General features: G+C 48.7%; 2 protein-coding genes across 2 annotated transcripts; one reads left to right on the top strand and one right to left on the bottom strand.

Annotated features, from left to right (window-relative positions):
- Positions 1-3,676: 3,676 nt before the first annotated feature.
- Positions 3,677-4,371, bottom strand: LOC120856812 (keratin-associated protein 12-1-like). Its single transcript, XM_040232242.1, has one exon. It carries the CDS (start codon positions 4,337-4,339, stop codon positions 3,989-3,991), a length of 351 nt encoding a protein of 116 aa, XP_040088176.1. The 5' UTR covers positions 4,340-4,371; the 3' UTR covers positions 3,677-3,988.
- Positions 4,372-6,332: 1,961 nt separating this feature from the next.
- On the top strand, positions 6,333-7,022 carry LOC120856804 (keratin-associated protein 12-2-like). Its single transcript, XM_040232232.1, has one exon. The coding sequence runs from the start codon at positions 6,362-6,364 to the stop codon at positions 6,734-6,736; it is 375 nt and encodes a 124-aa protein (XP_040088166.1). The 5' UTR covers positions 6,333-6,361; the 3' UTR covers positions 6,737-7,022.
- The last annotated feature ends 20,526 nt before the right edge of the window (positions 7,023-27,548 follow it).

Below are 27,548 nucleotides of genomic sequence, written 5' to 3'. Positions count from 1 at the left end.
CCCTGATCATCCATGTGACTAAGACAGGGACCATCGCAACCCCAAAGGCATCCTGTGAACCAGAGCAACCTGTGAAGACTTCCTCTCCCACCTGGTGGGCAGCACAGTGGTGCCCTCCTGGGGGTAGTAGGGAGGGCAGAAGAAAGGTGGGATGTGACATCAAGGGACTGGCTTGGGGAAGATAAACAGGCCTGGCGGGAGGTTTGGTTTGAATGGAAGGATACTGAGGCAGTGCCAGGCAGTGGGTGCTCTCAGAGTTCCCTCGTCACACCTTCACAGTCACGTGACATCATAGTGATGGGAGTTTCTGGGTCTGTGCCTTCTGACAGGAAGGATGCCCTGATGGCACTCCTTTCAGACTCTTCCTTGGTTCCCAAATGGTTGTCCCTGGAATGCTGGTATCCCAATGGCTTCCTTCTCTGGGGAGCCCCCACCCCTCCCTAGGATGGCCCCAGTGCCCTTTCTTTTCCAGGGCCCACATTCACACCACAGGGGCTGAGTTGCCACTTCCTGGGGCAGCTCTCTGGCTCCAGGGCCAGGCTTCCCCTTCCCGGAATATCACGGGCACCCCATGTTTGGGCCTACACATTCCTCCTGTAACTGCCAGGATTCCAGATGGGACGGGGTCTTTATGCACAGTGAGTTCATCAAGTGTCCAGTAGGCAGAATTCTCAAATCTTTCCCAGCATCAGGGTCTTTTCCAATGAGTCAGTTCTTCACATCAGGTGGCCAAATTATTGGAGCTTCAGCATCAGTCCTTCCAATGAATATTCAGGGTTAATTTTCTTTAGGATTGACTGGTTTGATTGTATTGTTCAAGGGACTCTGAAGAGTCTACTCCAGCCCCGCAATTTGAAAGTATTAGCTCTTCGGTGCTCAGACTTCTTTATGGTCCAACTCTCACATCTGTACAATAACTATTGGAAAGACCATAGCTTTGACTATATGGACCTTTGTCAGCAAAGTGATGTCTCTGCTTTTTAATATACTAAGATTATCATAGCTTTTCTTCCAAGGAGTAAGTTGTGATCTAGTTAAAACGAGGCCAATGGGGTGCGCTTTAATCCAGAGACACATAACTGTGTCCGCATGAACAAAGGAACTCTGGACACACAGGTACCACAGAGGGAAGATGCTGTGAAGATGACGGCAGAGGTCAGGGTGATGCCTGTGCAAGTCAAGGAACCACAGAGATGTCAGGAGCCAGGAGAGAGGATGGATTTTCCCTCTTCGCCCTGAGAAGGGACCAGCATGCCCACACCTTGATTTCTGAGTCTGGCCTCCAGTCCATGAGACCGCACATGGTGTTGAACATGGTACCCAGTCTGGGTGCCCTACAGCCACGGGAATCTTCTCCAGACCCTCCCCTGCTCCAGCCCCAACAGAGGGTGGAGAGGCCAAGAGGGTGCCTGTGCTATAAGGGTCCAGGCATGTGGGTGCCAAGGTCAAGAGCTGCCCCTGGAGAGAGCTGTGCCATGTCCCCCACCCTCCTGAGGAGGAGGGATGTGCAGGTATGCCCTCTGCAGACAAGTGAGGGGCTCTCAGGGGGTCACCAGGAGTGTGACAGAGTCCTCCAGGGAGGCCCACCCCTTTCTGGGGCCACAACACTGGGCTTTACTGTGGCTGCCTTAACAAGTAACCAGGAGCATATGGCTGAAAGAGCACCAAGGTGTCACCTCTCAGCTGTGGAGGTGGGATCAGGAGTGAGTCTCACCGTCCACGATCACGGATGAACTGTCTGATCGAACCCAGGGCCTCGGGGCAGAATCTCTTCCTTATCTCCCTCAGCTTCCTTATCTTCCTTCAGCCACCATATCCTTGGCCTGTGGCCTGGCATCTTGCTTTCCTCTTCCCGTGGCCTCCCTTTCAGTGACCACATCTCCTGTCACCTCTCCCAAGTCCACCTGTATGACTCAGAACCACCTCCTATTACAAGGCCCTTAATTTATTCCCATCCACAAAGTTGCTGTGCTGTCCATGTAAGGGGATTTATCACAGGTCGTGGGGTCAGATGTGGGCATCTCGGGGGAATGTACATGGACCTCACAAAGGGAGGGAGAGGGGCCATACTTGTCAGAGAAGCATCTGGTTTCCATTTAGACTGGCAGGGGCTGGAAGACTGGGGGTTACATATCAGTTGCTGAGCAGAAAACCTTTTTACCTGGAAGGGGTCAGTTCAGGCAGTTAGTGACTCCCCTCAATCTACAGAGCACAATTGCACTCATCTCACACGCTAGTAAACTAATGCTCAAAATTCTCCAAGCCAGGCTTCAACAATATGTGAACTATGAATTCCCAGATGTTCAATCTGGATTTAGAAAAGGCAGAGAAATTAGAGATCAAATTGCCAACATCCATTGGATCATGGAAAAAGCAAGAGAGTTCCAGAAAAACATCTATTTCTTCTGTATTGACTATGCCAAAGACTTTGACTGTGTGGATCACAACAAACTCTGGAAAATTCTTCAATAGATGGGAATACCAGACCACCTGACCTGCCTTCTGAGAAATCTGTATGCAGGTCAAGAAGCAACAGTTAGAACTGGACATGGAACAACAGACTGGTTCCAAATAGGGAAAGGAGTATGTCAAGGCTGTATATTGTCACCTTGCTTATTTAACTTATATGCAGAGTACATCATGAGAAATGCTGGGCTGGATGAAGCACAAGCTGGAATCAAGATTGCCGTGAGAAATATTGATAGCCTCAGATATGCAGATGACACCACCCTCAAGGCAGAAGGGGAAGAAGAAGAGCCTCTTGATGAAAGTGAAAGAGGAGAGTAAAAAAGTTGGCTTGAGGCTCAACATTCAGAAAACTAAGATCATAGCATCTGGTCCCATCACTTCATGGCAAATAGATGGGGAGACAGTGTAAATAGTGGCTGACTATTTTGGGGGGCTCCAAAATCACTGCAGATGGTGACTGCAGCCATGAAATTAAAAGATGCTTACTCATTAGAAGAAAAGTTATGACCAACCTAGACAACATATTAAAAAGCAGAGACATTACTTTGCCAACAAAGGTCCGTCTAGTCAAAGCTGTAGTTTTTCCAGTAGTCATGTATGGATGTGAGAGTTGGACTATAAAGAAAGTGCTGAAGAATTGATGCTTTTGAACTGTGGTGTTGGAGAAGACTCTTGAGGGCCCCTTGAACTGCAAGGAGTTCCACCAGTCCATCCTAAAGGAAATCAATCCTGAATATTCATTGGAAGGGCTGATCTGAAGGTGAAACTCCAATACTTTGGCCACCTGATGTGAAGAACTGACTCCTTGAAGGCAGGAGGAGAAGGAGACAGCAGAGGACGAGATGGCTGGATGGCATCACTGACTCAATGGACATGAGTCTGAGTAAACTCCAAGAGCTGGCAATGGACAGGTAGCCCTGGTGTGCTGCAGTCCATGGGGTTGCAAAGAGTCGGACACAACTGAGCGACACTGAACTGAACTGAACACAGAGCAGAGTGAGGACTGACCTCATAAGTTCAGGGGACATTGTGGTCCCTATGGCTGAGCACTGGGAGCTCGACCCTCAGCCGAGAAATCACCTTTCCGTGCTCGGTCACCAGCATGGCCATCTGTGACCTGGCCTTCTCTGCAGAAGGACTTTGAGGATCCTGGGGAACCACCCCCAGAGGAATCATTTTAGGGAAAGACACTAGAGGAGAGACATCATATGCTCGGTGAGCATTGCACTCTGATGTTTATTAGGCCTGTGATGCTGGAGGCCTCAGAACCTGGACCAGCCAGTGTGGGCACCATGGGGATGACCCGGGCAGGGGCTGGGGGACACTGATGGGTGAGTCCCTCAGCCTAGCTGGTTGGGACCAGGCGGCCTTGCTGCAACACGGTCTAGTCGGGTCTGGGAGGCGTGAAGACGACAATGTCTGGGCGGCCTCGTGGGAGGTCAGAGGGCCCATTGCTTCTGACCCTGCACACGGAGCACGGGTTTTACAGGTCATGGGCTCAGAAGCAGGAAGGGACGCTTCAGTGGATGGGTCTGCAGACCAGGGAAGGGTAAGAGGGCTGGCAGAACCTGGAAGGCTGGCAGGAGGGGATCACATACACGATACGCTTGTAGCCCACGGGGACATACAGGACAGGCTTGCAGCTCAGAGGCACGCAGCAGGATGCCTGGCAGGGGCTGGGCACACAGCAGGCTGGTCGGCACAGCAGAGTCACGGGGGAGGCACCACAGGGGTTTCGGCAGCCCAGGGCAGGGCAACAGAGAGCAGGGCAGGCCGGCTGGCAGGAACTGGGCACACAGCAAATCTCCTGGCAGGAACTGGGCACACAGCAAGTCGGCTGGCAGCTCGCAGGGCAGCTGGTGTCACACATGGTGGTGTGAGGCTGGGAGGGTTTGGGACAGAGGACAGGGCTGGTCTGGAGGCTCCCTCCCCAGGGTGCCTTTTATACCCAGGCTGTGGCGTCCTGGCAATGAGGGACTGGGTGTCTTCCTGGTGGCCGCCTGTTGTTTTTCCTCCTCCTCCCCCCGAGGGTCTCTTCCTGGAGCCTCCAGCTGCTGTGACTCAGTTCAGGAAGCTCCCTCAGCTGGAGGCTGATGGTGACCCAGTGGCCCTGGGATTTCTGGAATTGGAGCCTGGGTTGGATGGGAAAGGGCCGTCAGGCCAGGACTGGGCCCCCACATGGTGATTTTCAAGGTCTTCCCCAAATTTAACTACCCTGTCCTCTGTCCACATAAGCACAGTCACACTCACTGCACCTCATCCAGAAGGTTCTTCCTCGGGGTGGGCTTCTCACTGGGGGCTGTGGCCATGTTATTGCCGTAATCATAACAACCAGGTTCCAGTTCATGCCAGAGCTGAGCTAAGCATTTTACATGGACTGTCTCAGAACCAATCAGTCATCAACCCTGCCACCATTCAAGGGGCCAGCAACACAGATATCCAGTCAGGAAGACCTGGAAGGTCCTGTAATGCATGCAGGTTCCACCCCTGTGAACAGAGAGGCACTGAAGCTCCTCGGTCTCACTCTGCAATCTGTGGTTTTTACGTTGTGCCCAATGGAGTGGGTCTTAGGGGCAGTGTATGATTCTTGGATCTGTAAATTGGAATTTTCCTAATCACATTTGGGGGATTTTATCCCTTATTTCTTCAAAATATCCTTAGGCTTCAGTGTCATTCTTTTCTCCTTCTGGGGTTGAAATTACTTGCATGTTAGCTTTTCTGATATGGTCTCAAAGACCCTCTTCATTTTTCTTAACTCTTTGTCCCTCTTCTTCAGATTGGGACATGTCTTAGGACTGACATGTCTTCAAGTTCACTGACTCCTTCTTCTTCCAGAACCCAGGTTGTGCTGTCTGGTCCTCGAGATTTGTAATCTGAATCTGTCCCCCTACACTGGCTCCCTGGCACCCCACACTGTGGGATTTCCCACTGCTCCTGGAACATGCCCATTTCTGCAGCAGATTCTTTACCGCCCCCCCCCCCAAACTTGCTGCCTCTTCCTGGAGCACCCACTACCCCTGACCCTTTACTGTACCCACTGCCAGGTCAGCATCACCAGAGTCCCACAGACCACCAACCAGCACCCACTTCTCTGCTGAACCCACTTTCCATTCTGGGTTTCAGCCCCCTCTGGAATGATTTCATGCATTGATTTTTCATTCACTCATTTATCCACAGACGTGAAGGGCTCGTGAGCCTGGATGTCTCTATTGCCAGCACACAGAATAACCTGCTGCCTCAGCAAATCAGTTCTTGCATGATTACAATAAGGCAGAAGCTGACAAATTTTCTGTAAAGGGCAGATAGTAAGCATCTCAGGCTTTGCAGCTACATGGTCTCGCTCACAATGACTCAACATAGGGACAAGCGGCCGTAGACACATTAAATACATGAGTGTGTCTATGCCCCAGAACACTTCATTCACATGCAGGCAGCAGGACAGACTTGCCTCACAGATTGCAGTTTGCAGACTCCTGTTTCAAAGTGCTAATAAAAGCTCAAAATATACCATGGCCTCAAAGTCTTCATTGACGGCATGAGATAAAAAGGAGTAAAAGGATACAATACTCTGAGTTGATTCTGAGGTGCCCCGTGCACAGTGATGACCTGGAGAAACAATGTGAACCCCATGGAAAGGCAAACTAGAACATCCTGTTTACAGAAGGAGGAACTGGCCTCAAAGGCAAACGAATTTATGGAGGGAAATAGCATAGGAAAGCGTGTCCCAGGGTAATAAGATGTTGGGGAATCACTGTAGCAACAATCACAAGGAAGTCAACAGTTGTGCTTTTTGTTGCTGGGACGCCCACAGCCTGCGTATAAAAGCTGCCGAGGGAGGCAGACTGCAGACATCTCCAGCTCTCCTCCAGACACCAGCCAACCCCACACCACCATGTGCCACACAAGCTGCTCCTCAGGCTGCCAGGTTGCCTATGTGCCCAGCTCCTGCCAGCCATCCTGCAGCACGTCCAGTCCCTGCCACACGTCCTGTTTCACGTCCAGCCTCTGCCAACCAATCTGCAGCACGTCCAGCACCTGCCAAGCGACCTGCGTGCCCGTGAGTTACAGGCCAGCCATATGTCTGCCAGTGACCTATAAGCCCACCCTGTGTGTGACTCCTTCCTGCCAGTCCTCTGTGTGCCTGCCCGTGAGCTACAGGCCGGCTGTGTTGGTGGCCCCCTCCTGCCAGTCCTCCGGGTGCTACCAGCCCTCCCGCCCCACCCTGGTCTATAGACCCATCTCCTGTAGCACCCCTTCCTGCTTGTGATCACGAGCCTCCTCCCAGCTGCTCCCAATGCAGATGGGGTCACTCCTGCACCCCTCCCAACATGAGTCCTCAGTGGGCCTCCAGGTTCTGCATGTGACAGATGAAAAGCATGATTGACCAACCTCTGAACCCAGGCAAGAATGTGGCAGGATGATCTGGACCCTTCTGTGAGCTGGTGCATTCCCCCTACCCACTGCCAGGAAGCTCTTGTTCCCAGGGTCCTTCTCTATCTCCTGAAGGAAACCACACCCCACATGAGCCAAATAAACCATGCTATCTCAATGCAGCCTGTCCTGTTTTATCTTCACATATTTTGAAGTTTTCTTCTTGGAGGTGAATACAAATCTTAAGTACAGAGGACCTCAAAGAGCCCTCTTGACGGCTCAGCTGAAGGTGGAGGGTCCTCAGTGGGTGGTTGGCGAGGGAGGGTGTGTCCCCACCCATGGCCGCCACTCAAGACTCACATTGTGGATGGGGGTGGACTTCCCCTTTCTCTAAGGGAGGTAGGGTGGAAAACAGGTCTGGATTCAGGTCCAAGCTGGGGCCTAAAGGATGACCAACAGGGAGGCCAGAGAGACTCACACAAACCCACCACACACAAAAAGGGGAATAAGGTTGTCCCAGTGGGAAGAGGCAGATCTGAGAAAGTCTCACCCCTCAGCCCCAGACACACAGGGCCTTCCAAGGCTGACCCTGGACCCAAACCAGAGAGCCCTCCACCTTCTTGGCTCCAGCCTGGCCAGCACAGCTCCCTGAGCAGCATCAGTCTTCACCAGGGATAGGCAGACAGGTGTAGAGGTCACTTCTGTGTGATGGGAATGCAGGGGAAGCTGAAAATGTAAGACAGAGCAAAAACACTGTGTCCACAGCCCTTCTCCTAAATGCAAGGTGCTGACAGCTCCCCACAGGAATCAGAAGTCACTGGTACCCTGAGGTCCTCAAGGAGTAACAAAACCCAGACCAATGTCAAGGCAGTGTGATGCAAACCACCGCCCAAACGCTGATGACCTGAGAGAGGCAGAGTCAAGGCATACCCATTGCCAGAAGGAAACACTGCTTATGTCCATTTAAAACCTAGACAGTGTATTAAAAATCAGAGACATCACTTTGCCAACAAAGGTCTGTCTAGTCAAAGCTATGGTTTTTCCAGTAGTCATGTACAGATGTGAGAGTTGGACCATAAAAAGGCTGAGCACCAAAGAATCGATGCTTTTGAACTGTGGTGTTGAAAAAGACTCTTGAGAGTCCTTTGGATAGCAAGGAGATCAAATCAGTCAATCCTAAAAGAAATCAACCCTGAATATTCATTGGAAGGACTGATGCTGAAGCTGAAGCTCCAATACTTTGGCCACCTGATATGAAGAGCCAACTCATTGAAAGAGACTGTGATGCTGGGAAAGATTGAGGGCAGGAAGAGAAGGGAGCTACAGAGGATGAGATGGTTGGATGTCATCATCAACTCAATGGACATGAACTTGAGCAAACTCCAGAAGACAGTGAAGGATGGGAAAGTCTGGGGTGCTGCAGTCCATAGGGTCACAAAGAGTCAGACATGACTTAAGAGTTAACATCAGCAACAACAAATTAACACATGCTATCTGATATTCAAAGGCTTCCCTGCTGGCTCAGCAGTAGAGAACCTGCCCACCAGTGCAGGAGACTTCAGTTCGATCACTGGGTCAGAAAGATCCCCTGAAGAAGAAAATAGCCACCCATCCCAGTATTCTTGCCTGGGAAATCCCATGGACAGAGGAATCTGGTGGGCAAAAGTCCATGATATCCCAGAGAATCAGACTTGTCTGAGCAACTGAGCATGCATGCATCTGATAGTCAGCAAAACTTGGAAGACATTCAAAAAAGCAGGGGAAAAATATGAATTCATTGTCAACAGACAAAGCAATCAACACAAGTAGACTCAAAGTGACCCAGATATTGGAGCCATCAGACTGAAAGCTTAAAATAACTATGAGCAGTGAAATAAATCAGAGGAAGAAATTCTGTATAATCACTTATATGTGGAATCTAAGAGTAAAAAAATCTCATAGATGCAAAGAGACTGGTGGTTTCCAGAGGTGGGAAGAGGTGTAGGCAAAATGGGTTAAGGGGATCAAAAGGTATAAAGTTCTACTTATACAACAATAAGTCCTCGGGATGCGATGTACAGCATGTTATAAGAGAAAAATACATTTATTTTTAATTATTTACTTGTATTTAGAGAAATAAAACAGAATTATGAAAATATTAACCAGCCAGGAACCTATGGGGCATTCCTAGAACAGGACACACACCCACCATGTCTGCACATGCCTTTTGTTTGTAGAAAAACTTCAAAGTATAAATTTAATCGGAGCATAACTTTGTCAAAGTATAAAGAAGGGAGAAAATGCAGAAACAAAGGAAAGCAGTCAAGTAAGACAAAATAATAATAGTTTAGCCAATAAACAAAGTCAAGGACCTTTAGTTCCTCCTAAGGGCTATAGATAATATTCTGAGCCATGTCCTTTGAGCTGTTTTGCCGATTCTGAAACCCCCAGTAGGCGGGAAAAGTTAATTGTGTGCTTCCCACAAGCATGGAGACCCCAGATCAGTTAGATCCAGAAGGCTGATGATGTTGACTCCTGATTATCTCACCACCAACCTTTCTCAGAAGGTCATCCACAAGCTTATCACACCCCCAACAACCCTCCTCCCTCACCTTGTTTTTAAAAATATATTTCCCTCAAAGCCTTTGGGGAAATTGGGGTCTTTTAAGCACTAGCTACCTGGACTGCTTGCTTGGCACCTGCCATAAACGCTGGACTTTCCTTCACCACAACCTGGTGTTGGTAGACTTGTCTTGCTGTACATAGGGTGAGCAGACCTGAGTTAGATTCAGTAACAGAGTGAATGTCTTTTAAAATAGAGAAAGGAACAGACTTTAGGAAAACAAATAGCACTTCTAGAAACAAAAGATCAAGTAGTGGAAATTAAAAACTCATTCAAACAGAGTATTAGACACCGTTGAAGAGAGAATTAGAAAAATTAGAAGACAGTTGAAGTCACCTGTCATCCCTTTCTGGCAGTTGCCTCAGTTGAAGATTTTTTTGACCAAGGTCAGACCCCTTTCTCAGGAAAACTCACATCTAAAGCTTTTATTTTTATTGCTTATTTATTTGGCTGCACCAGGTCTTAGCTGCAACATGCAGAATCTTTAGTTGAGACATGTGGGATCTAATTCCCTGACCAGGGATTGAACCTGGGCCCCCTGCATTGGGAGAATGAAGTTTTAGCCACTGGACCACCAGGGAAGTCCCAAAGCTCACATCTAATTCCTGATCCAGGGCAATAAAGGCCTGTTCTGGGTCTGCAACACAGGACGGCACTGAAAGACCCTCCCAGCTGGAGAGCTGCCTCTGGAGTCAATGACTGCATCATAGGCTAACTTTTCCTGAGTCCAGTCCTCTCCTTCTTCCTCAACAACTGTTGATCCCAAGAGAGCTCCCTAGGAAACCTAGGATCTGGGCACCTCCATCTGCAGCAAAGGACCTGGAAGCAATAGCATCCTTGTAGCCTTGTTGTTGTTGTTGTTCAGTGGCTCAGTCATGTCTGACTCTTTGTGACCCCATGGACTGCAGCACACCAGGCTTCCCTTTCTTTCATCAACTCCCAGAAGTTGCTCAAACTCATGTCCATTGAGTCAGTGATGACATCCAACCATCTCACCCTCTGTTGTCCCCTTCTACTCCCGCCTTCAATCTTTCCCAGCATCAGGGTCTTTTTGAATGAGTCAACTTTTCACATCAGGCGGTGAAAGTATTGGAGCTTCAGCTTCAGCATCAGTCCTTCCAATGAATATTCAGGACTGATTTCCTTTAGGATGGACTGGTTAGATCTCTCTGCAGTCCAAGGGACTCAAGAGTCTTTTCCAACACCACAGTTCAAAAGCATCAGTTCTTTGGTGCTCAGCCTTCTTTATGGTCCAGCTCTCACATCTGTACATGACTACTGGAAAACCCATAGCTTTGACTAGACAGACCTTTGTTGGCAAAGTAATATCTCTGCTTTTTAATATGCTGTGGAGGTTTGTCATAGCTTTTCTTCCAAGGAGCAAGTGTCTTTTAATTTCATGGGTGCAGTCACTATCTGCAGTGATTTTGGAGCCCAAGAAAATAAAGCCTGTCACTGTTTCCATTTTTTCCCATCTATTTGCCATGAAGTGATGTGACCAGATGCCATGATATTCATTTTTTGAATGTTGAGTTTTAAGCCAACTTTTTCACTCTCCTCTTTCACTTGCATCAAGAGGCTCTTTAGTTCTTCACTTTCTGCCATGAGGGTGGTATCATCTGCATATCTGAGGTTATTGATATTTCTCCCGGCAATCTTGATTCCAGCTTGTGCGTCATCCAGCCCAACATTTCTCATGATGGACTCTGCATGTAAGTTAAATAAGCAGGGTGACAATATACAAGAAGCAACAGGTGGCTCAGATGGTAAAGCGTCTGCCTTCAATGTGGGAGACCCGGGTTTGATTCCTGGGTTAGGAAGATCCCCTGGAGAAGGAAATGGCAATCCACTCCAGCACTCTTGCCTGGAAAATCCCATGGATGGAGAAACTTGATTGGGTACAGTCCATGGGATCGCCAAGAGTCGGACATGACTGAGCGACTTCACTTTCAATATACAACCTTGACGTATTCTTTTCCCTATTTGGAACCAGTCTGTTGTTCCATGTCCAGTTCTAACTGTTGCTTCCTGACCTGCATACAGATTCCTCAGGAGGCAGTCAGGTGGTCTGGCATTCCCATCTCTTGAAGAATTTTCTATAGGTTGTTGTGATCCACACGGTCAGAGTAGCCAATTAAGCAGAAGCAGATGTTTTTCTGGAACTCTCTTGCTTTTTCTATGATCCAGCAGATGTCGGCAATTTGATCTCTGGTTCCTCTGCTTTTTCTGAATCCAGCTTGAACATCTGGGATGTGATTGCTAAGTCTCATTTCCCACTGGAAAAAAAAAAAAAACAAAAACAGGTGCTGCCTGGATCAGTGGTTGGGTGCTGGGGCGTGGGAAAAGCTCAGTGAGTCTGGGACACCTTGAGCCCCAAAGCAAGGAAGCTATCAAGGACTCCTGAGACTATATGAAAGGGACACAGGAGCCAACCTGAAGGGGCTCACACTGATGCCTGCTGAAGAAAGAGTAGCTTCATTCTGTTAAAGAATAGCTCCTGTATAGAGTGAAACACACCAATTATATAAAAATCCAGAAAAATGCATAAGATACACTGAATTTTATGTGTATAGATATATGTGTATGCTGTATGCTTAATCACTCAGTCATGTCCAACTCTTTGTGACCCTTTGGACTGTAGCCCACCAGGCTCCTCTGTCCGTGGGACTTTTCAGGCAAGAATACTAGAGCGTGTTGCCATTGCTTCCTCCAGGGGCTCTTCCCAAAGAAGGGACTGAACTTGTCTCCTGCATTGCAGGTGGATTCTTTACCTGCTGAGCCATCAGGAAAGCCCAGATGGATATCACTTCAGTTCAGTTCAGTCTCTCAGTCGTGTCCAACTCCTTGCGACCCCATTGTCCCTGTCCATCACCAACTCTGGGAGCTTGCTCAAACTCATGTCCATCAAGTTAGTGATGCCATCCAAGCATCTCATCCTCTGTTGTCCCCTTCTCCTCCTGCCTTCAATCTTTCCTGGCATCAGAGTCTTTTCCAGTGAGTCAGTTCTCCACACCAGGTGGCCAAAGTATAGATATATACACACATAAATATACACAAGAGCATATATATACACATATATATACATTTATAAGCATGTATGTGTATAGTTAGAGATCTGTAAAAGTTACTAGGAAACCAAAAAATAATTCTGTAAATTGATTAAAAGGACAGAATAAATCATATATCTGGGCTTCTCTGTAAAAAGAGCATTTTGGGGTAAAGAAACAGGCATCGAAGGAAAGTCCTTTATAGAAGAATTCCAGGTTAAAAATGTAGATAAGTTGATAAGCTTAGCCAGTCGCCACCTTCCAATGCCTGGTGATATAACAGATCTAAGACCAGACTTTCAGTGGTGACTGAAACTGAGCTGAAAGGCTGATGGAAACAGGTTGACAACAGTCCCCAGGGATGAGCCCCAACATCTCCCCACCATGATGCACTTGGGAGCACACAACTCCTGTGAAGTGTTCTCACCACAGGAGTTGAACCTGCATTTTAGCCTGTCCACAGGTCTCCCGTTTTACAAGAAATATAGGGGATGGAGGATTATTTTAAAGAACAATGCAGAAAACTCTCCAGGACAATAACTGAGTTTCTTTAGAGATTGCATGCTATAAGAACTGCTACAAACCAGAAGGGACATTTAAAACATTTCTTTTATTTTTGCTTGTGCTGGGTCTTCACTGTTGCACACAGGCTTTCTCTAATTCTGGCCAGCAGAGGCTACTCTCTAATTGCAGTGCGCAGGCTTCTCACTGTGGCGGCTTCTCTTGTTGCAGAGCTGTGAGTGCTTCAGCAGTTGCAACTCTTGGGCTCCAAACTGTGGGCTCAGTAGTTGTTGCCCCATGTCATGCGGAATCTTCCTGGATCAGGGATCGAACATGTGTACTCTGCTTAGGAAGGTGGATTCTTTACCATTGGACCACCAGGGAAGTCCCAAAAGGGACTTAAGAGTAACATCATCCATGGGCTTTATGCAAGCCTTGTTTGGATTCTGATCTGACAAACAAGTACTTTAAATGTCTTGTTTTAGACAATGGGAGTAAACTATAGGTATTAGTTAGCCACCACCTTTCATAGCTCAGTATTTCACATTTGTATAATTGCTCATAGTATATACATTGTTGCTGTTGTTCAATCCCTAAGTTGTGTCCGACTCTTTGCAACGCGGTGGACTGCAGCACTCTGAGCTTCCCTATCCTTCACTGTTTCCTGGAGTTTGCTCAAATTCATGTCCATTGAGTCGCTGATGCTGTCCAACCATTTCATCCTCTGCTGCCCTCTTTTTCTTCTGCCCTCAATATCTCCCAGCATCACAGTCTCTTCCAATGAGTCGTCTCTGCATCAGGTGGCCAAAGAGTTGGAGCTTCAGCTTCAGCATCAGTCCTTCCAATGACTATTCAGGGTTGATTCCTTTTAATATTGACTGGTTAGTATAATAGGGTCAACTGGAAAAAAATGCACAACCTAAAAGTTGAGAATTATGCTTTATTCAATGGACATTCTGCAAACTTCAAGCCCAGGACCCAGCACCTCAGATCACTCTGACTGCTCCAAAGAGGCCAGGCAGGGAGCCAGGATATGTAGGAGCTTTGCAACGAAGACCAGGTGGTTGGAACATCAAAAGATGACTGCTGATTAAAGAAAACCAGATGTCTCAGGTTAAGCAATTTAGCACTTTTATATGTATGGGAGGATACAGGAGTCTGGGCTCCTTGAAATCATTCCTTTGATGGGAAACCTCAGCTATCTGAGGCCAGTATCCTGCTTTTCTCAATCCTGAGTCCCCTCAGCATCTGCAGTTGGGAGAGGAGGTGGTGTAGTGCCTGAGGGCTTGGCAGTGGGCAGACCATTTGTCTCCATCCTGAGTCCCCGCAGGGCTCACTGTCGGGGCAGCTGTAATGAGATGATTTGATGGCTGTAACCTCCTTTGTTTACTGATATGGAAGGCAACATTTTTCATTCACAACAGATGCATGTCTATCCATACACACATAGATCTTTTTCTTATTTATGTATTTTTAATTGAAGGATGATTACAATATTGTGTTGATTTCTGCCATACATCAACATGAATCAGCCATAGGTATACATATGTCCCCTCCCTCTTGAGCCTCCCTCCTACCTCACACACCATCCCACCCCTCTAGGTTGTCACAGAGCCCTGGTTTGAATTCCCTGAGTCATACAGCAAATTCCCACTGGCGATCTATTTTACTGGCTATCTATGTTAGTGTACATGTTTCCATGCTATTCTCTCCGTTAGTCCCATCCTGTCCTTCCTACCCCTGACCCTGTGTCCGTAAGTCTGTTCTCTATGTCTGTGTCTTCACTGTGTGCCAAGTCATTTCAGTCGTATCTGACTCTTTGCGACCCTATGGACTGTGTAGCCTGCCAAGCTCCTCTATCCATGGGATTCTCCAGGCAAGAATATGAGAGTAGGTTACCATTTCCTCCTCCAGGGTATCTTCCCAACCCAGGGATTGAACCCATGTCTCTTACATCTCCTGCCTGGGTAGGCGGGTTCTTTACCACTAGTACCACCTGGGAAGTCCTAGGCATCTCCATTCTGCTGCTGCTAAGTCGCTTCAGTCGTGTCCAACTCTGTGTGACCCCACAGACGGAAGCCCACCAGGCTCCCCTGTCCCTGGGATTCTCCAGGCAAGAACACTGGAGTAGGTTGCCATTTCTTTCTCCAATGCATGGAAGTGAAAAGTGAAAAAAGTGAAGTCGCTCAGTCGTGTCCGACTCTTAGCGACCCCGTGAACTGCAGCCTACCAGGCTCCTCCATCCATGGGATTTTCCAGGCAAGAGTACTGGAGTCGGGTGCCATTGCTTTCTCCAGGCGTCTCCATTGCTGCCCTGCAAATAGGCTCATCAGTACCATCTTTCTAGATTCCATAAATATGTGTTAATACATGATATTTGCTTTTCTCTTTCTGACTTGTTTCCCAGTGTATAATAGGATCTAAGTTCATCCACCTCATTAGCACTGACTCAAATGTGTTCATTTTTATGACTGAGTAACATTCCATTTGGTATATGTACCACAGTTTCTATATCCATTCATTTGTCAATGGACATCTATGTTGCTTCCATGTCCTAACCACTGTAAAAAATGCTGCAGTGAATATTGGGGTACATGTGTCCTTTTCAATTTTGGTCTTCTCAGGATCTATGCTCAGTAGTGGGACTGCTGGGTAGACACATAGGGTTTTTCAATGTACTTAAAATTAATCTGCTCCCCTTGGTAAAATATTAAGGCTCCTTTCCCATGTTGACACACATAGATATATCTTGTTCTTAATGCTTGAGTCGTATTTCATTACTTAAGACATGCAGAGAAACAACATTCCTCTCCCTGGTGACTCAGAAGGTAAAGAATCTGCCTGCAATGCAGCATACCCAGGCTTGATCCCTGGTTTGAGAAGATTCCCTGGAGAAGGAAATGGCAAGCCACCCCAGTATTCTTACCTGGAGCACCCCATGGACAGAGGAGCCAGGAAGGCTACAGTCCATGGGGTCAAAAAGAATTGGACATGACTGAACTGTGGTGTTGGAGAAGACTCTCGAGAGTCCCTTGGACTGCAAGGAGACCCAACCAGTCCATTCTGAAGGAGTTCAGTCCTGGGTGTTCATTGGAGGGACTGATGCTAAAGCTGAAACTCCAATACTTTGGCCACCTCATGCGAAGAGCTGACTCATTGGAAAAGACTCTGATGCTGGGAGGGATTGGGGGCAGGAGGAGAAGGGGATGACAGAGGATGAGATGGCTGGATGGCATCACTGATTCGATGGACATGAGTTTGAGTGAATTCCAGGAGTTGGTATTGGACAGGGAGGCCTGGTGTGCTGCGATTCATAGGGTCGCAAAGAGTCAGACACGACTGAGCGACTGAACTGAACTGAACTGAGTGACAAACACTTTCACTTTCACTTTTATTAACCATTTTCACTGGCCTCCTTTTCTGCTGTTGTTCTTGTTACAGAGTGGTCACAAACACCCTCATGTATATTTCTGTGCAAGCATGTCCGTTGGGCTGTTTCCTAGGCAAAAATATCCACTTTTTAAAGAAAGGTGAAATGGCCTGGAATGACCCCAGCCCCAGGCTGCAGTCACTACATTCATAGCAGAGCTGGATGGAATCCAAAGCCTAGTCTGTCTGTCCAAAAGCTGATCACATCTCCTGCCTCCGGCTCTGGGGACTCTTTCAGATGGTGGGGTGAACTGACTGGAAAAGCCTCAAGAAGGGGTTTCAGTGGCAGCCCACCAGGCTGACAGTCACTGCAAATGTCTAAAACTTGCAATCAGTGAATGTGGGGATCAAGAGCCACCCCCTACCAACCCCCCAGGGTTGAGTGACATTTCTCCATCAGAATCCAGTAAACCAAAGGAGCCCATGGCTGCCCACTCGGGTCATCCTGGCAGTAACCAGGGGAGGGTAGAGGATGAGACTGCGGATGTGGTGGGATTCCTCTAGGGCTTACACTTGGTAACACACCCCTGCCGCACCCAGGGACTTCCAGGTCTCTTCCATTGAATTGAGGACTTTGGATGAAAAAGGACAATGATGCCTCTTGAGTGGGCGGCCCCGAGAGAGGTTCCCCTGTCTTGTCTCCTTCCAGGGGGCAATGGGGCCGACCTGGAATGAGAAGGCTTCTTTTCTGGTATCTCTCCCAACCTGTTTTATCCATCTCTGCGAAAGAGGCATTGCCTAGCAACCAGAGAGGTGCAATGACGTCCTTGGACTATTCCATTCCACTCCTTTAACACTTAACTCTGGTTGATTATTAGCACCTGCAGTGGGAAGGTGGCAACCAGCTTTAAAGAAAAACAAATTCTGTCAAGTCACCAGAGGGCAGAAAGGGCACTTCTAGCCTGACTTTAGGAAGATGTCTGGCCAGTATGAGATTTTTCAGTTCTCAGAAAGACTCTTTCTTCCTAAACCTGCAAGATTCCCTGGGCAAGAAGACAATAGACGCTAAGAAAACTCTTTGAAATATGAGCCCTTCCACTTGCTTTCTAATCTACAAAGCTGTGAGGCAAATTTGATCTTTGCTTGCCCGCCTCTCTTGACACTCATAGCCTTTACATTTTGTAAGTAAATTGAGCAACTGGAAAATAAGATGGTGTAGGTAACTGTGATATACCATTAATGGGCTTTCTGTGTCTTTCTCTATAAGAATGTGTTAATAATTTACATTTTAACTCGGAGTCACTGTTGACGCAGTGGTAGAGAGACTTTTCAAAGAGTCGTTTCTATCACCAGGTAAATAACCCTAGATAAGCTTTGCTTACCCGAAGACTCGGGTATCTTGGAAACTTTAAGGTATGCCTTTGGGAAAGTCCATTTGGCTGAGGTCCTACCATAGCAAACTGGCACCAAAAAAAAAAAAAATCCACTCACATGCTCACACAGAGGAGATATCAGGCACTTTTGCATAATGCAAGTTACTAGACTTGTGGCGAAGAATGTCCCCTACCCTTCTGGTAAACGGAGGATGCTGTGGCCATCAAGCCAGCAGCCACTGCAGCCATCCTGCCTGTGCCTCCTGAGGGGATTCAGGATGGAGAAAGGCAGGATGCTGGCCCCAGATTGTTAAGTAAGTGCTTGTGCGTGCTGAGTTGCTGAGTCATATCTGACTCTGCGACCCCATGGACTGTAGCCCGCCAGGCTGGCAAGAACACTAGAGTGGATTGCCATTTCCTCCTCCAGGGGATTGTCCTGACCCAGGGATCAAACCTGGGGCTCCTTTGGCTGCTGCACTGGCAGGCGGATTCTTTACCACTGAGCCACCTGGGAAGCCCAATGATTGTTAAGGGGCAGATCAAAGGAGTGGTTTCAGTGAGCCCAGACTCTCACATCTTCCCATACAGAGAGAAGCACTAAGATCATGAACCTGAGATGTCTGGTTTTCTTTAATTAATCTTTTGATATTCCAACTATATAGCTCTTTTTTAAAAAAAGGTTTTTTTTCTTTGATGTGGACCATTTTTTTTAAAGTCTTTATTGAGTTTGTTACAATATTGTTTCTATGTTATGTTCTGGTTTTTTGGCCCCCGGCTATCTTAGTTTCCTGACTAGGTATTGAACTTGCACCCCGTGAACCGGAAGGCGAATTCTTAATCACTGGACAGCCAGGGATGTCTGCCAACTATATAGGAGTTCATTGCAAAAACTCCTATGTATCCCGGCTCCTCCTTAACCTATTTGAAATAGTCTCTCAGAGCTATCTGAGCAGCTGCCTCTTGAGGTAAGCCCTCAGTATGTCCCCAGATAAAATATAATTCTCAACTTTTAGGTTGTGCTTTTTCAGTCGACAGACTCAATGAAGGGCAAGAGCCATGCTTGCCCAGTGCTCAGGACAAGCCTCGCGCATTTCTTCAGCCTTGCAAGTCACAGTTCCTATTAAAAGGAGGGAAAAGAGCTTGCTCCACATTCTTGCTTCCTGGAGTGGGAACCACGGTTGAGATTTTGGGGTGTTTTTTAAGAAATCCTTTTTCTGTATTTTGTGTGTATGTGTGCTGCTGGGTATGGCAGGAATTGTTTGCTTTTTATAAAGATGTTAGTGGAACTTTGTTTCCTGCTTCTTTCTCTCTTGTCTTGTTTGTGACGTAGATCTATTAGCAAAACAAATCGCTATGGTGGCCATCAGCCTCCTGTTTGTGGTCCTTGATGCTGCGTACACAATACTTTGCTATTTATAATAATCTGCTATATGGGAGTGCATGTTCAGTCGTTCCATTGTCTGACTCTTCTGCGACCCCATGGACTGTATCCCACTAGGCTGCTCTGTCCATGGAATTTTCCAGGCAAGAATACTGGAGCGGGTAGCCATTTCCTTCTCCAGGGGACCTTCCTGCCCCTGGGATTGAAGCTACACCTTCTGCGTCTCCTGCATGGGCAGGTGGATTCTTTACCACTGAGCCACTTGAGAAGCCTGTATGGGGAAAGGGGGACCTTAAAAAATAAGGAGTCAAAATTTAGATTCAGAAGATACTGGAGCACCATGGAAGTCCCCTCAAAGGGGACTTTTATCTCCCACTTTCCGGAGGAAAAGGGAATTCAGAGGACCTTTCTTAAACCAGCTTCTTGCACCTTCAGCTACATTTGACACTCAGGTCAACAGGGCAGTTCTGGGGTGACCTTTCTGTCCCCACCTACAGCAGAGAGTCTTTACAAACTTCCTCCTGGTTAACTGAGATGCTCTGTCTCACAGAGGTCACCCCTGTGCTGGGCAAGGGCTTGCCTGGGATGTGGAAAGCCTAGCTACCTTCCCCTTTGCTCCACCCAGAGTCCTGTGAATGCTTCTGCAAATAAGAGAAGATGACCCTCCCTGGGACATGTCCAGCCAGGCGGCCAGACGAGGGGGGCTGGGCGTGGTCTCCCCAGTGGCTATACCCAGCTTGGTCACGCACTGGCAGCCCAGTCATGGGCCTGGCATCTGTCTGCTGGCTGATCTGATGACTGCCAAGCCCTCAAAGCCTGTACTAAACAGCTGAATGTGAAAGAAAGAACATCCTGGTTTCCACCCCAGCTCAGCCACTAGTCACTCACTAAGGTGTCCTGGGAAATTCCCACTGTTTCTGGGGTGAGTTCCTGCAGCTCTGAGATGAAGAGAGCTAAGCCGTCTCAGTGAGTCTCAAACTCCTCCACTGAGCTCCGCCCACCCCTCAGCACCTCCTGGAGCATCCTTGGTCCTGTGTTGCCTCCTCAGAGTTCACAGTGTCTTCTGAGACTTCTGTGTTATCTTTGAGTCATGAAATGTTGTCATTCTGTTACATGGTTGCTTTAAAATAAAAATAAAACCTCAGCTCCATAAATTGCCCCTCTCAGATATCTGGTCTGACCACCTGATGTTGGGGTACATCCCTGGCCAGCTGGACTATGCCTCACGGTGGTGCCAGCCTTCTATCCCCGACTCACAGAGAGGAGGGGAGGGTCAAGGACTCCCCAGACTTCCCACTTCCATCCCCATGCCAGGCTGATGACTCCCCGCTGAGTTCAAGTCCCAGCTTCATCACCATGGGTGTGTGGTGGTTGGTTGTTTTTCAGTCGCCAAGCCGTATTTGCCTCTTTGAGACCCAAGAACTGCAGCATGCCAGGCTTCCCCGTCCTCCACTATCCCCAAGAGTGCTCAAATTTTTCCTCTACCTTCAAATTTGTGTCCATTGAGTCGGTAATGCCATCCAACCATCTCATCCTCTGTCGCCCCCTTCTACCCCTGCTCTCCCTATTTCTCAGCATCAGGCTCTCTTCCAATGAGTTGGCTCTTCGCATCAGGTGGCCAAAGTATTGGAGCTTCAGCTTCAGTATCAGTCCTTCCAATGAGGATTCAGGATTGATTTCCTTTAGGACCAGCTGTGTGACCACAGGCAAGTCACTCAGCTTCTCTGTGCCTCCCTTTGCCAGCACAGAAAGTGGAGGTGACAGTACCATCGGCAGGGCTGTGGTGAAGGACACACAACATGTGGAAATTGCTTCGTGTGACGAGTGCTTCAGCCCCTTTCATCTCAAGATCTTCTTCCTTCCAACCCGCTCCCCTCTCATCACCTTTACCTCTACCTTCAAGCTCAGGTAAATTTCTCTTCCATCTTGTTTAACCTTTCCCCAACTTCCTTCTCCCCTTACCTGTGTCTCCCTCTTTTTTATGTTGTTCTAATTGTGACCCTAAGATGACCTCAGGGGCTGGGGCTTGGTATCAAAAGCCTTAAGGTCATGTGCCCTTGACTATTCATCTTCCGGTGCTGGAATTCATCCTCCTTTAAGCCTGCATCCAGCGTGGGTGCATCAGTGATGCAGATGGTGGCCTCCTTGATGGCGAGTTGCTTAGGAATTCACTTAGTAAGCTCGCAGGGGCTGTGTGTTTTAGCAGACAGAGGTGGCCATGCTGTGCCCTGTCGGGACTACGAAGTCACTCAAGATGCATTCACAGCTCAGAGGTGAACATAAAACACCATCTTCTAATATTCCAGCACTGAAAATCTGTATTGAACAATTTTAAATATTGTACAAAGGTATCCATACCAAAAGCCTAAAGCTGTTCTGCTTGCAGTATGGCAGGGGGGAGCATGAGTGCCAGCCCTTCCAGTGCCCCCACCCTCCACCATGGCCTACCTTGGCAGCCCAGCCCCCTTGGGCCAAGATTGCAAGCATCACTGTGGAGACTATGTGGTGGGGCTTGGGTATGCCTGCTGTGCCATCAAATGAGCAAAACAGGACCCAAATCTTACAGTAGATCTTAGGTTTTGAGATAGTGCACACTGACAGCCTCAGTTCATTCAGGCTGCTCCTAGAGCAGGTGTCACACACAGTTCATAAGCAACAGAGGGCTTCCCTGGTGGTCCAGTGGTTAAGAATCCACCTGCCAATACAGGGGACACGAGTTCAGTTCCTGGTCCAGGAAGATCCCACATGTCATGGAGCAACTAGCCTGTGTGCCACAGCTGCTGAAACCCATGTGCTCCAGCCCCATCAGCCACAGCAAGAGAAGCCACTCCCGCGGGAAGCCCTCACCTGCAGCTGGAGAGCAGCCCCTACCACCATAGAAAACCCACACAGCACAAAGACCCAGTTCAGCCAAATATAAGTAACTGAATAAAATTTTAAAAAAAAAAAACAGACAACAGACATTCATTTTCTCCCAGCTCTGGGGGATATAGCGGGGTCAGTGAGAGTCCTCTTCCAGGCTTCACCCTTCTCCCTGCATCCTCACCTGGAGTGGGGACATGACGCTCTCTAGAGTCAGCATCAGGGCAAGCTGAGTGATTTGCCTGTGGTCACACAGCTGGTCCTAAAGGAAATCAATCCTGAATCCTCATTGGAAGGACTGATACTGAAGCTGAAGCTCCAATACTTTGGCCACCTGATGCGAAGAGCCAACTCATTGAAAGAGACCCTGATGCTGACAAGGGCACTGATCCCATTTACGTGGGCTCCACCCCGGGGTCCTCATTTCCTCGCAAAGACCCCACTGCCCCCCTTGCCCTGCCCCGACATCACGTTGGGCCTTAGGAGCTCAGGATTTTAATTTTGAGGGAACATACAACTAAGGCCTAGCACTGACCTGGGCTTCCCTGGTGACTCAACCAGTAAAGAATCCACCTGGAGTGCAGAAGACCTAGCTTCGATCCCTGGGTTGGGAAGATTCCCCTGGAGGAGGGCATGGCAACCCACTCCAGTATTCTTGCCTGGAGAATCCCGTGAGAGGAGCCTGGCGGGCTGTAGTCCACAGGGTCACAAAGAGTGGGATACAACTAAATGACTAAGAACAGCACTTACCTGCAAAAAACACTGAAAGGGCACCAATTTGTTACAGATGATTTTCTCTGGATGGTGAGATTACAAGAGTTTGAAAGCTTTCTTTTTCCTTGGAATTTTCAGAAAAACTTTAGCATAAACACATGACTTTTATATTAAGGACAAGCGTGAATAAAAGTCTCTCTGGCAGCAGTAGGAACTGAAATCAATGGCCTTAGTGGAGGGCAGAGGGTGGGGGAGGCAGGACAATGCTGCAGAGCCAGGGACCCAGACCTGGACCTGAGACTGGACACTATGAACTCCATCTCAGGGTCCCCGGGAGCCAATGGGGGTTAGGCAGGGAGGATGGACCATCCCATGTGGAGGACTCTTGGGGTGCAGACAGACAGAAGGGATGGAGCAGTGGGTGGGCCCCCAGGGTGCACGGCCAGCTTGCCTTCTGTGTGAAGGCAAGAGCCGCCCTGATAGGGTGATCACTGTGCCCAGCCCTTTAAGGAGCCAGCAGAGCAAAGCAGATGCAGCATTGACGATCCAGGTTAAAACGCTGCCAGAGGCACCGTCCTTGGGAGTAGCTGCAGCCGCCTCTTCTTCTAGGCTTCCACAGAAATGTGGAGAGATGGGAAAGAGGAAGAATCCAGAAGCAGGTGGGCGGGCCAAGGTCTGGATTGTGTACCAGGGTCCAGCCCCGGTGGATCCAGGGAATTCGAAGGTGGGGACGGCGTCGGCGTCTTTGGAAAAATACATATTTAATTACAGATATATAGAGAGATTAGAAATGGATAGTGTAGTAAGAGAATTAGTGGAGAAAAGAGGCTGAATCCAGATGGGAATTCAGCCAGAGAAACGGGAGCAAGAAAGAAGCGACATGGTGGAATCAGTCTTTCCGGAAACTGATCCGATTTCTTTATTTTTGGGTTTGCTTATATACCTTTTGTTACACATAGGGATGAATACAGAGTCACGCGGGGGTCTTAGGGATATTATATCATCTTCTGGCCATGAGTGAGACCTGCTGACATTCTATGATCCTTTCTTTCTGATAACCAAAAACCTTATTTCTTCCAAGGGTGTTTTTTCTTAACCCAGGCACCACCCTCCAGATAAAGTTGCATTCCTATAGGGTGAGGGTGTAGTGAGTTACAATCAAGAAAGGAATTTATTTAACCCAAGGTTAACAGGATTAATCTTAAAGGTTAATACTTATTTCTCCTATATGTTTAAAGGTTAATACTTATTTCTCCTATATGTTAGTTATATTCATTATACGGGCAGGGAATATGGAGATTTAGCAGCAAACATCAGCCCAACAAATGAAAACCCTTTTACCAATGTTCCCCTTAAGATCTATTTAGTCACATTTTTACATAACAAAGACACAGTGATTTATAACAAAGCACAGTGATCTATTACAAAAGAGAAAATCCATTAACTCAAAAAGTCTAGTATTGCTAACATCAAAAACTACTATATTTCCTTTTCTATATTCCAAATACATTGATTAATATATTCCCAGGTGCCTAAGGATATGGAGGCCTGGTGGCAATCATTGACTCAACAATGAGAAAAGCCCTATGCTAATTAAGACTCTCAAAATACTCCAAAACTCTCTGCTGTTTATGGTTAAGAGGTAGTAAACAATCATGTGCAGGAGTATGGATAATCCAGTCACACAAGCTAGTCTGTCAGCAGAGAGGTTTGACCTGAGACATCCTTGTCCCACCCAGGGGAGGGAATTAGCAGCAATTATTGGCACAACAAATCAAAAACCCTTCACCAATATAATTCCTAACCAACCCACTATACTAATAATTTCTAACTCTCCAAAAGAATTTGCCTTTAGTAAGTCTAAAATGTCTCGTGCCTCTCAAATTTGGAGGCTGCAAACAATCACATGTGGCTGGACGAACCTATACAGGCGGGCTAGATAACCTTCAGAGGAGTCCGTAAGCTGAAACACTCTTGTCCCGCCCAGGAATTTTTATTGCCTTGGAGCTGCACGTTTACTCCTCCGAGAGAAACGGTTATGGGGGAGAGCCCCCCGTAAAGTCAGAGGCATAGGTGAGAGCATAAAACAGACTCTGGTTTTGGGGTTAGATGCTCGGGAACAGGGGGTTTCCTGAGGCTTGATCACGCCTTTGCGTATGCCAAGCCTCCTTCCTCATGACCTTTGCCATGGGCGGAGTTCCTCACGCTGGCCCCCAACAATTGTGGAGGTGAAGCTGGCTGAGCTGTGCGGGAGAAAGGTGGGACCCTCCTCCCTCTGAGTGGAGAGAGACAGTGGAGACAGGGATGAGGTGAGCTTGGGATGGGAGTAAAGTCACCGAGGACAGCCCTGAAGGTGGTGTAAATGGGGAGGGGAAGGGTTGGTTGTTGGAGTGATATGGGGAGGGGAGGGGGCGGCAAAGAGATGGGAACAGGTGCTGTGATTAAAGAGGAGCAGAACCCTTCCATCACAGGTCCTGATCGGGTGAATTGTGTCCCCCAAAGATACACTTGAGTCCTACCCCCAGTGCCCAAGAAAGTGATCTGATTTGGAAGTGATGGTCTTTGCAGACATAGTCAAGTTCAGATGAGATCAGGCTGGTTTAGGGTGGGCCCTGAGTGGTGACAGGTGTCCCTAGGCAAAGCTGGAGACACATAGAGCCTGGAGGAAGAGGCTGTGTGAAGACAGAGGCAGATACTGGAGTGATGCAGCCACAAGCCAAGGGGTGCCAGCAGCTACCAGAGTCTGGGAGAGACAGGGAAGCTCCTCCCCTGGAACCCCAAGAAAGCAGGGCCCCGAGGACACCTTGGGTTCAACTTCTGGCTGCCAGACTGAGGGCACAGGGGTCTGCTGTTTAAGCCCCCAGGTTGTGGTACGTTGGTGCAGCAGCCCCGGGAAGCCAATGCTGGTCCTCGTAGACACTGCCCATAGCACACTGACCACCTGGTTCCTGATGGACACACAATGAGCTAGAACCACCTGGACCCTCAGATAAGCCTTGCTGCAGGGTGCCTGCACACACACACACACGCAGAGATGGGCATCTTGCAGAGACATCCGAGCAAAGCAAGACCAATGGGCAAGGTTGAGGGAGGCGGGGTGAGGTCAGGAGACAGAGCCCTTGCAGACAGCCGTCTGACCCACGATAGCATGCCAATCTGGTGGAGGATGATGAGAAGCCATCCCCTCCATATGCATCATAGAGATGCCTGTGCTCGGGGCAGGGCACGTCCACATAAGTCTGCAGCCACCCTGCCCCCTGGGTAGCCAAGACCCACTCCTTTTTGCCTACCTCCCCACACCCAGGATGAGCCCCAGGGGCCTGAGGGGACAGAGAGGTCCTCGTTGGAGAGTCGCTGTGTCCTTCCTAGGACAGAGGCCAGCGACCTTTCCTGGGCACGTGAACACGTCTGCTGAAGTAAGTGAAGAAGGCTCTGTGGGCAGAGGTTGCCAGGCGGGGCCAGGGAGGCACAGGGGACCTTGAGCTACTGCCCGGGTCACAGCCCGTGAGCCCAGCTTGGGCTGGGCAGTCATCCTAGAGGAACCAGGTGCTCCTCACAGAGCAGAAGGGCCAGGGCTCTCCTGGAGACTGGGGTGTCCTCCAGAGCAGGTATTAAATGAATTCAAAAAGGAGGCCATTAGACGGATACGGCTCTAAGGCAGTGGCAGCTGTATAAACAAGCCAAAATCCAAGCCTGCAAATACCTCATGGTTCTGACATCAAACCCTCATGACAACCACTCCTAACAACCACGGAGGCCTTCAGCTGCACCATCAGGAAGGTCCCGTCTGCTTCCCCAAGTGTAAGTTTCCACCTCCACAGCCCGTGTGGCACCACCTCATTCCCATTGACTTTTGCTTAGATATACTCTTAAAATGTTCATGATGCCTCTGTTTAATTTCTCACGAGGAGACAAGCCCAGCCTGCTGGTGGAACAGGCACTCACCTCAGGGAGGGGAGCAGGTAGCCACAGGCCCCTGGAAGGGATCCGAGGTTCTTCCATTCAATATGCAAACGAGTAAAACCAGGCCAAGAATAATAAAAGCTACAGCATCATTAGTTGAGAGCCAGGCTCTGGGCGGGCATGCTGTATCGTTTAACCCTCATAGCCCTGTGGAGTTGTTCCTATGGGGCCACTTTGCAGATGAAGCAACTGAGCCAACACAGGGCTGAGGACCCTCCCCAAATTCTTGAGGCTGCAGAGGCAGAGTCAGGCTGGAATCTGGGCTGACACCGGAGGTTGCCTGTTGCCTCCATTTCCCAATCCTCTCCTCTTGCTCCCCTGCCCCCCGCCACCACCCCTCTACCCAGTCCTGAGCGGGGACTCTAACCACGAGGTCCTGATGTCTTTCCCTGGCAGGGAGCCAGGCTGTGGTCAGGCCCTGGCTGTCCAGCCAGGACAGGAGAGCAGAGGCCCTCAGGCCAGGCCCTGAGCAGGAGCTGCATCAAGGCCGCTGTGCAGTGGGCGAGGCCAGCTCCCGACGAGGTCCCCAGGGCTTTTGGCTGACCTGGGCACTGTGGTCCCGGGGCTTCAGCTAAGAGCCCAGGGACACTGGAAGTCTCAGGCATGCACGGCACCGTCAGGAGTTAAAAGTGGCTCAGGTCGTCCGCGTGCTCAGGCCTGATACGAGATACCGAGATACCGGAGAAGACACCACTAGCTCCAGGCGTTGTTCTTCGGACGCTTTTGATTCGGGATTTCTCACTGTCTCAAGTTAAGGAAGTTTGAGGCGCTGCATTCTTGAGGTTTCACAACTCTTCCCTGGATGGGGAGCTGGGCTCTCCTCACTCCCCGTTCCCTGGGGAACCTCTCTTGTTTTTGCACACGAAACAAGGTGTCCTGATGCTGTGCTCGCCTCA

Source organism: Oryx dammah, unplaced genomic scaffold, assembly GCF_014754425.2.
Source record: "Oryx dammah isolate SB20612 unplaced genomic scaffold, SCBI_Odam_1.1 HiC_scaffold_2, whole genome shotgun sequence".
In the NCBI taxonomy this organism is placed as follows: Eukaryota; Metazoa; Chordata; class Mammalia; order Artiodactyla; family Bovidae; genus Oryx; species Oryx dammah.
This window is presented reverse-complemented; position numbering and strand designations above follow the sequence as displayed.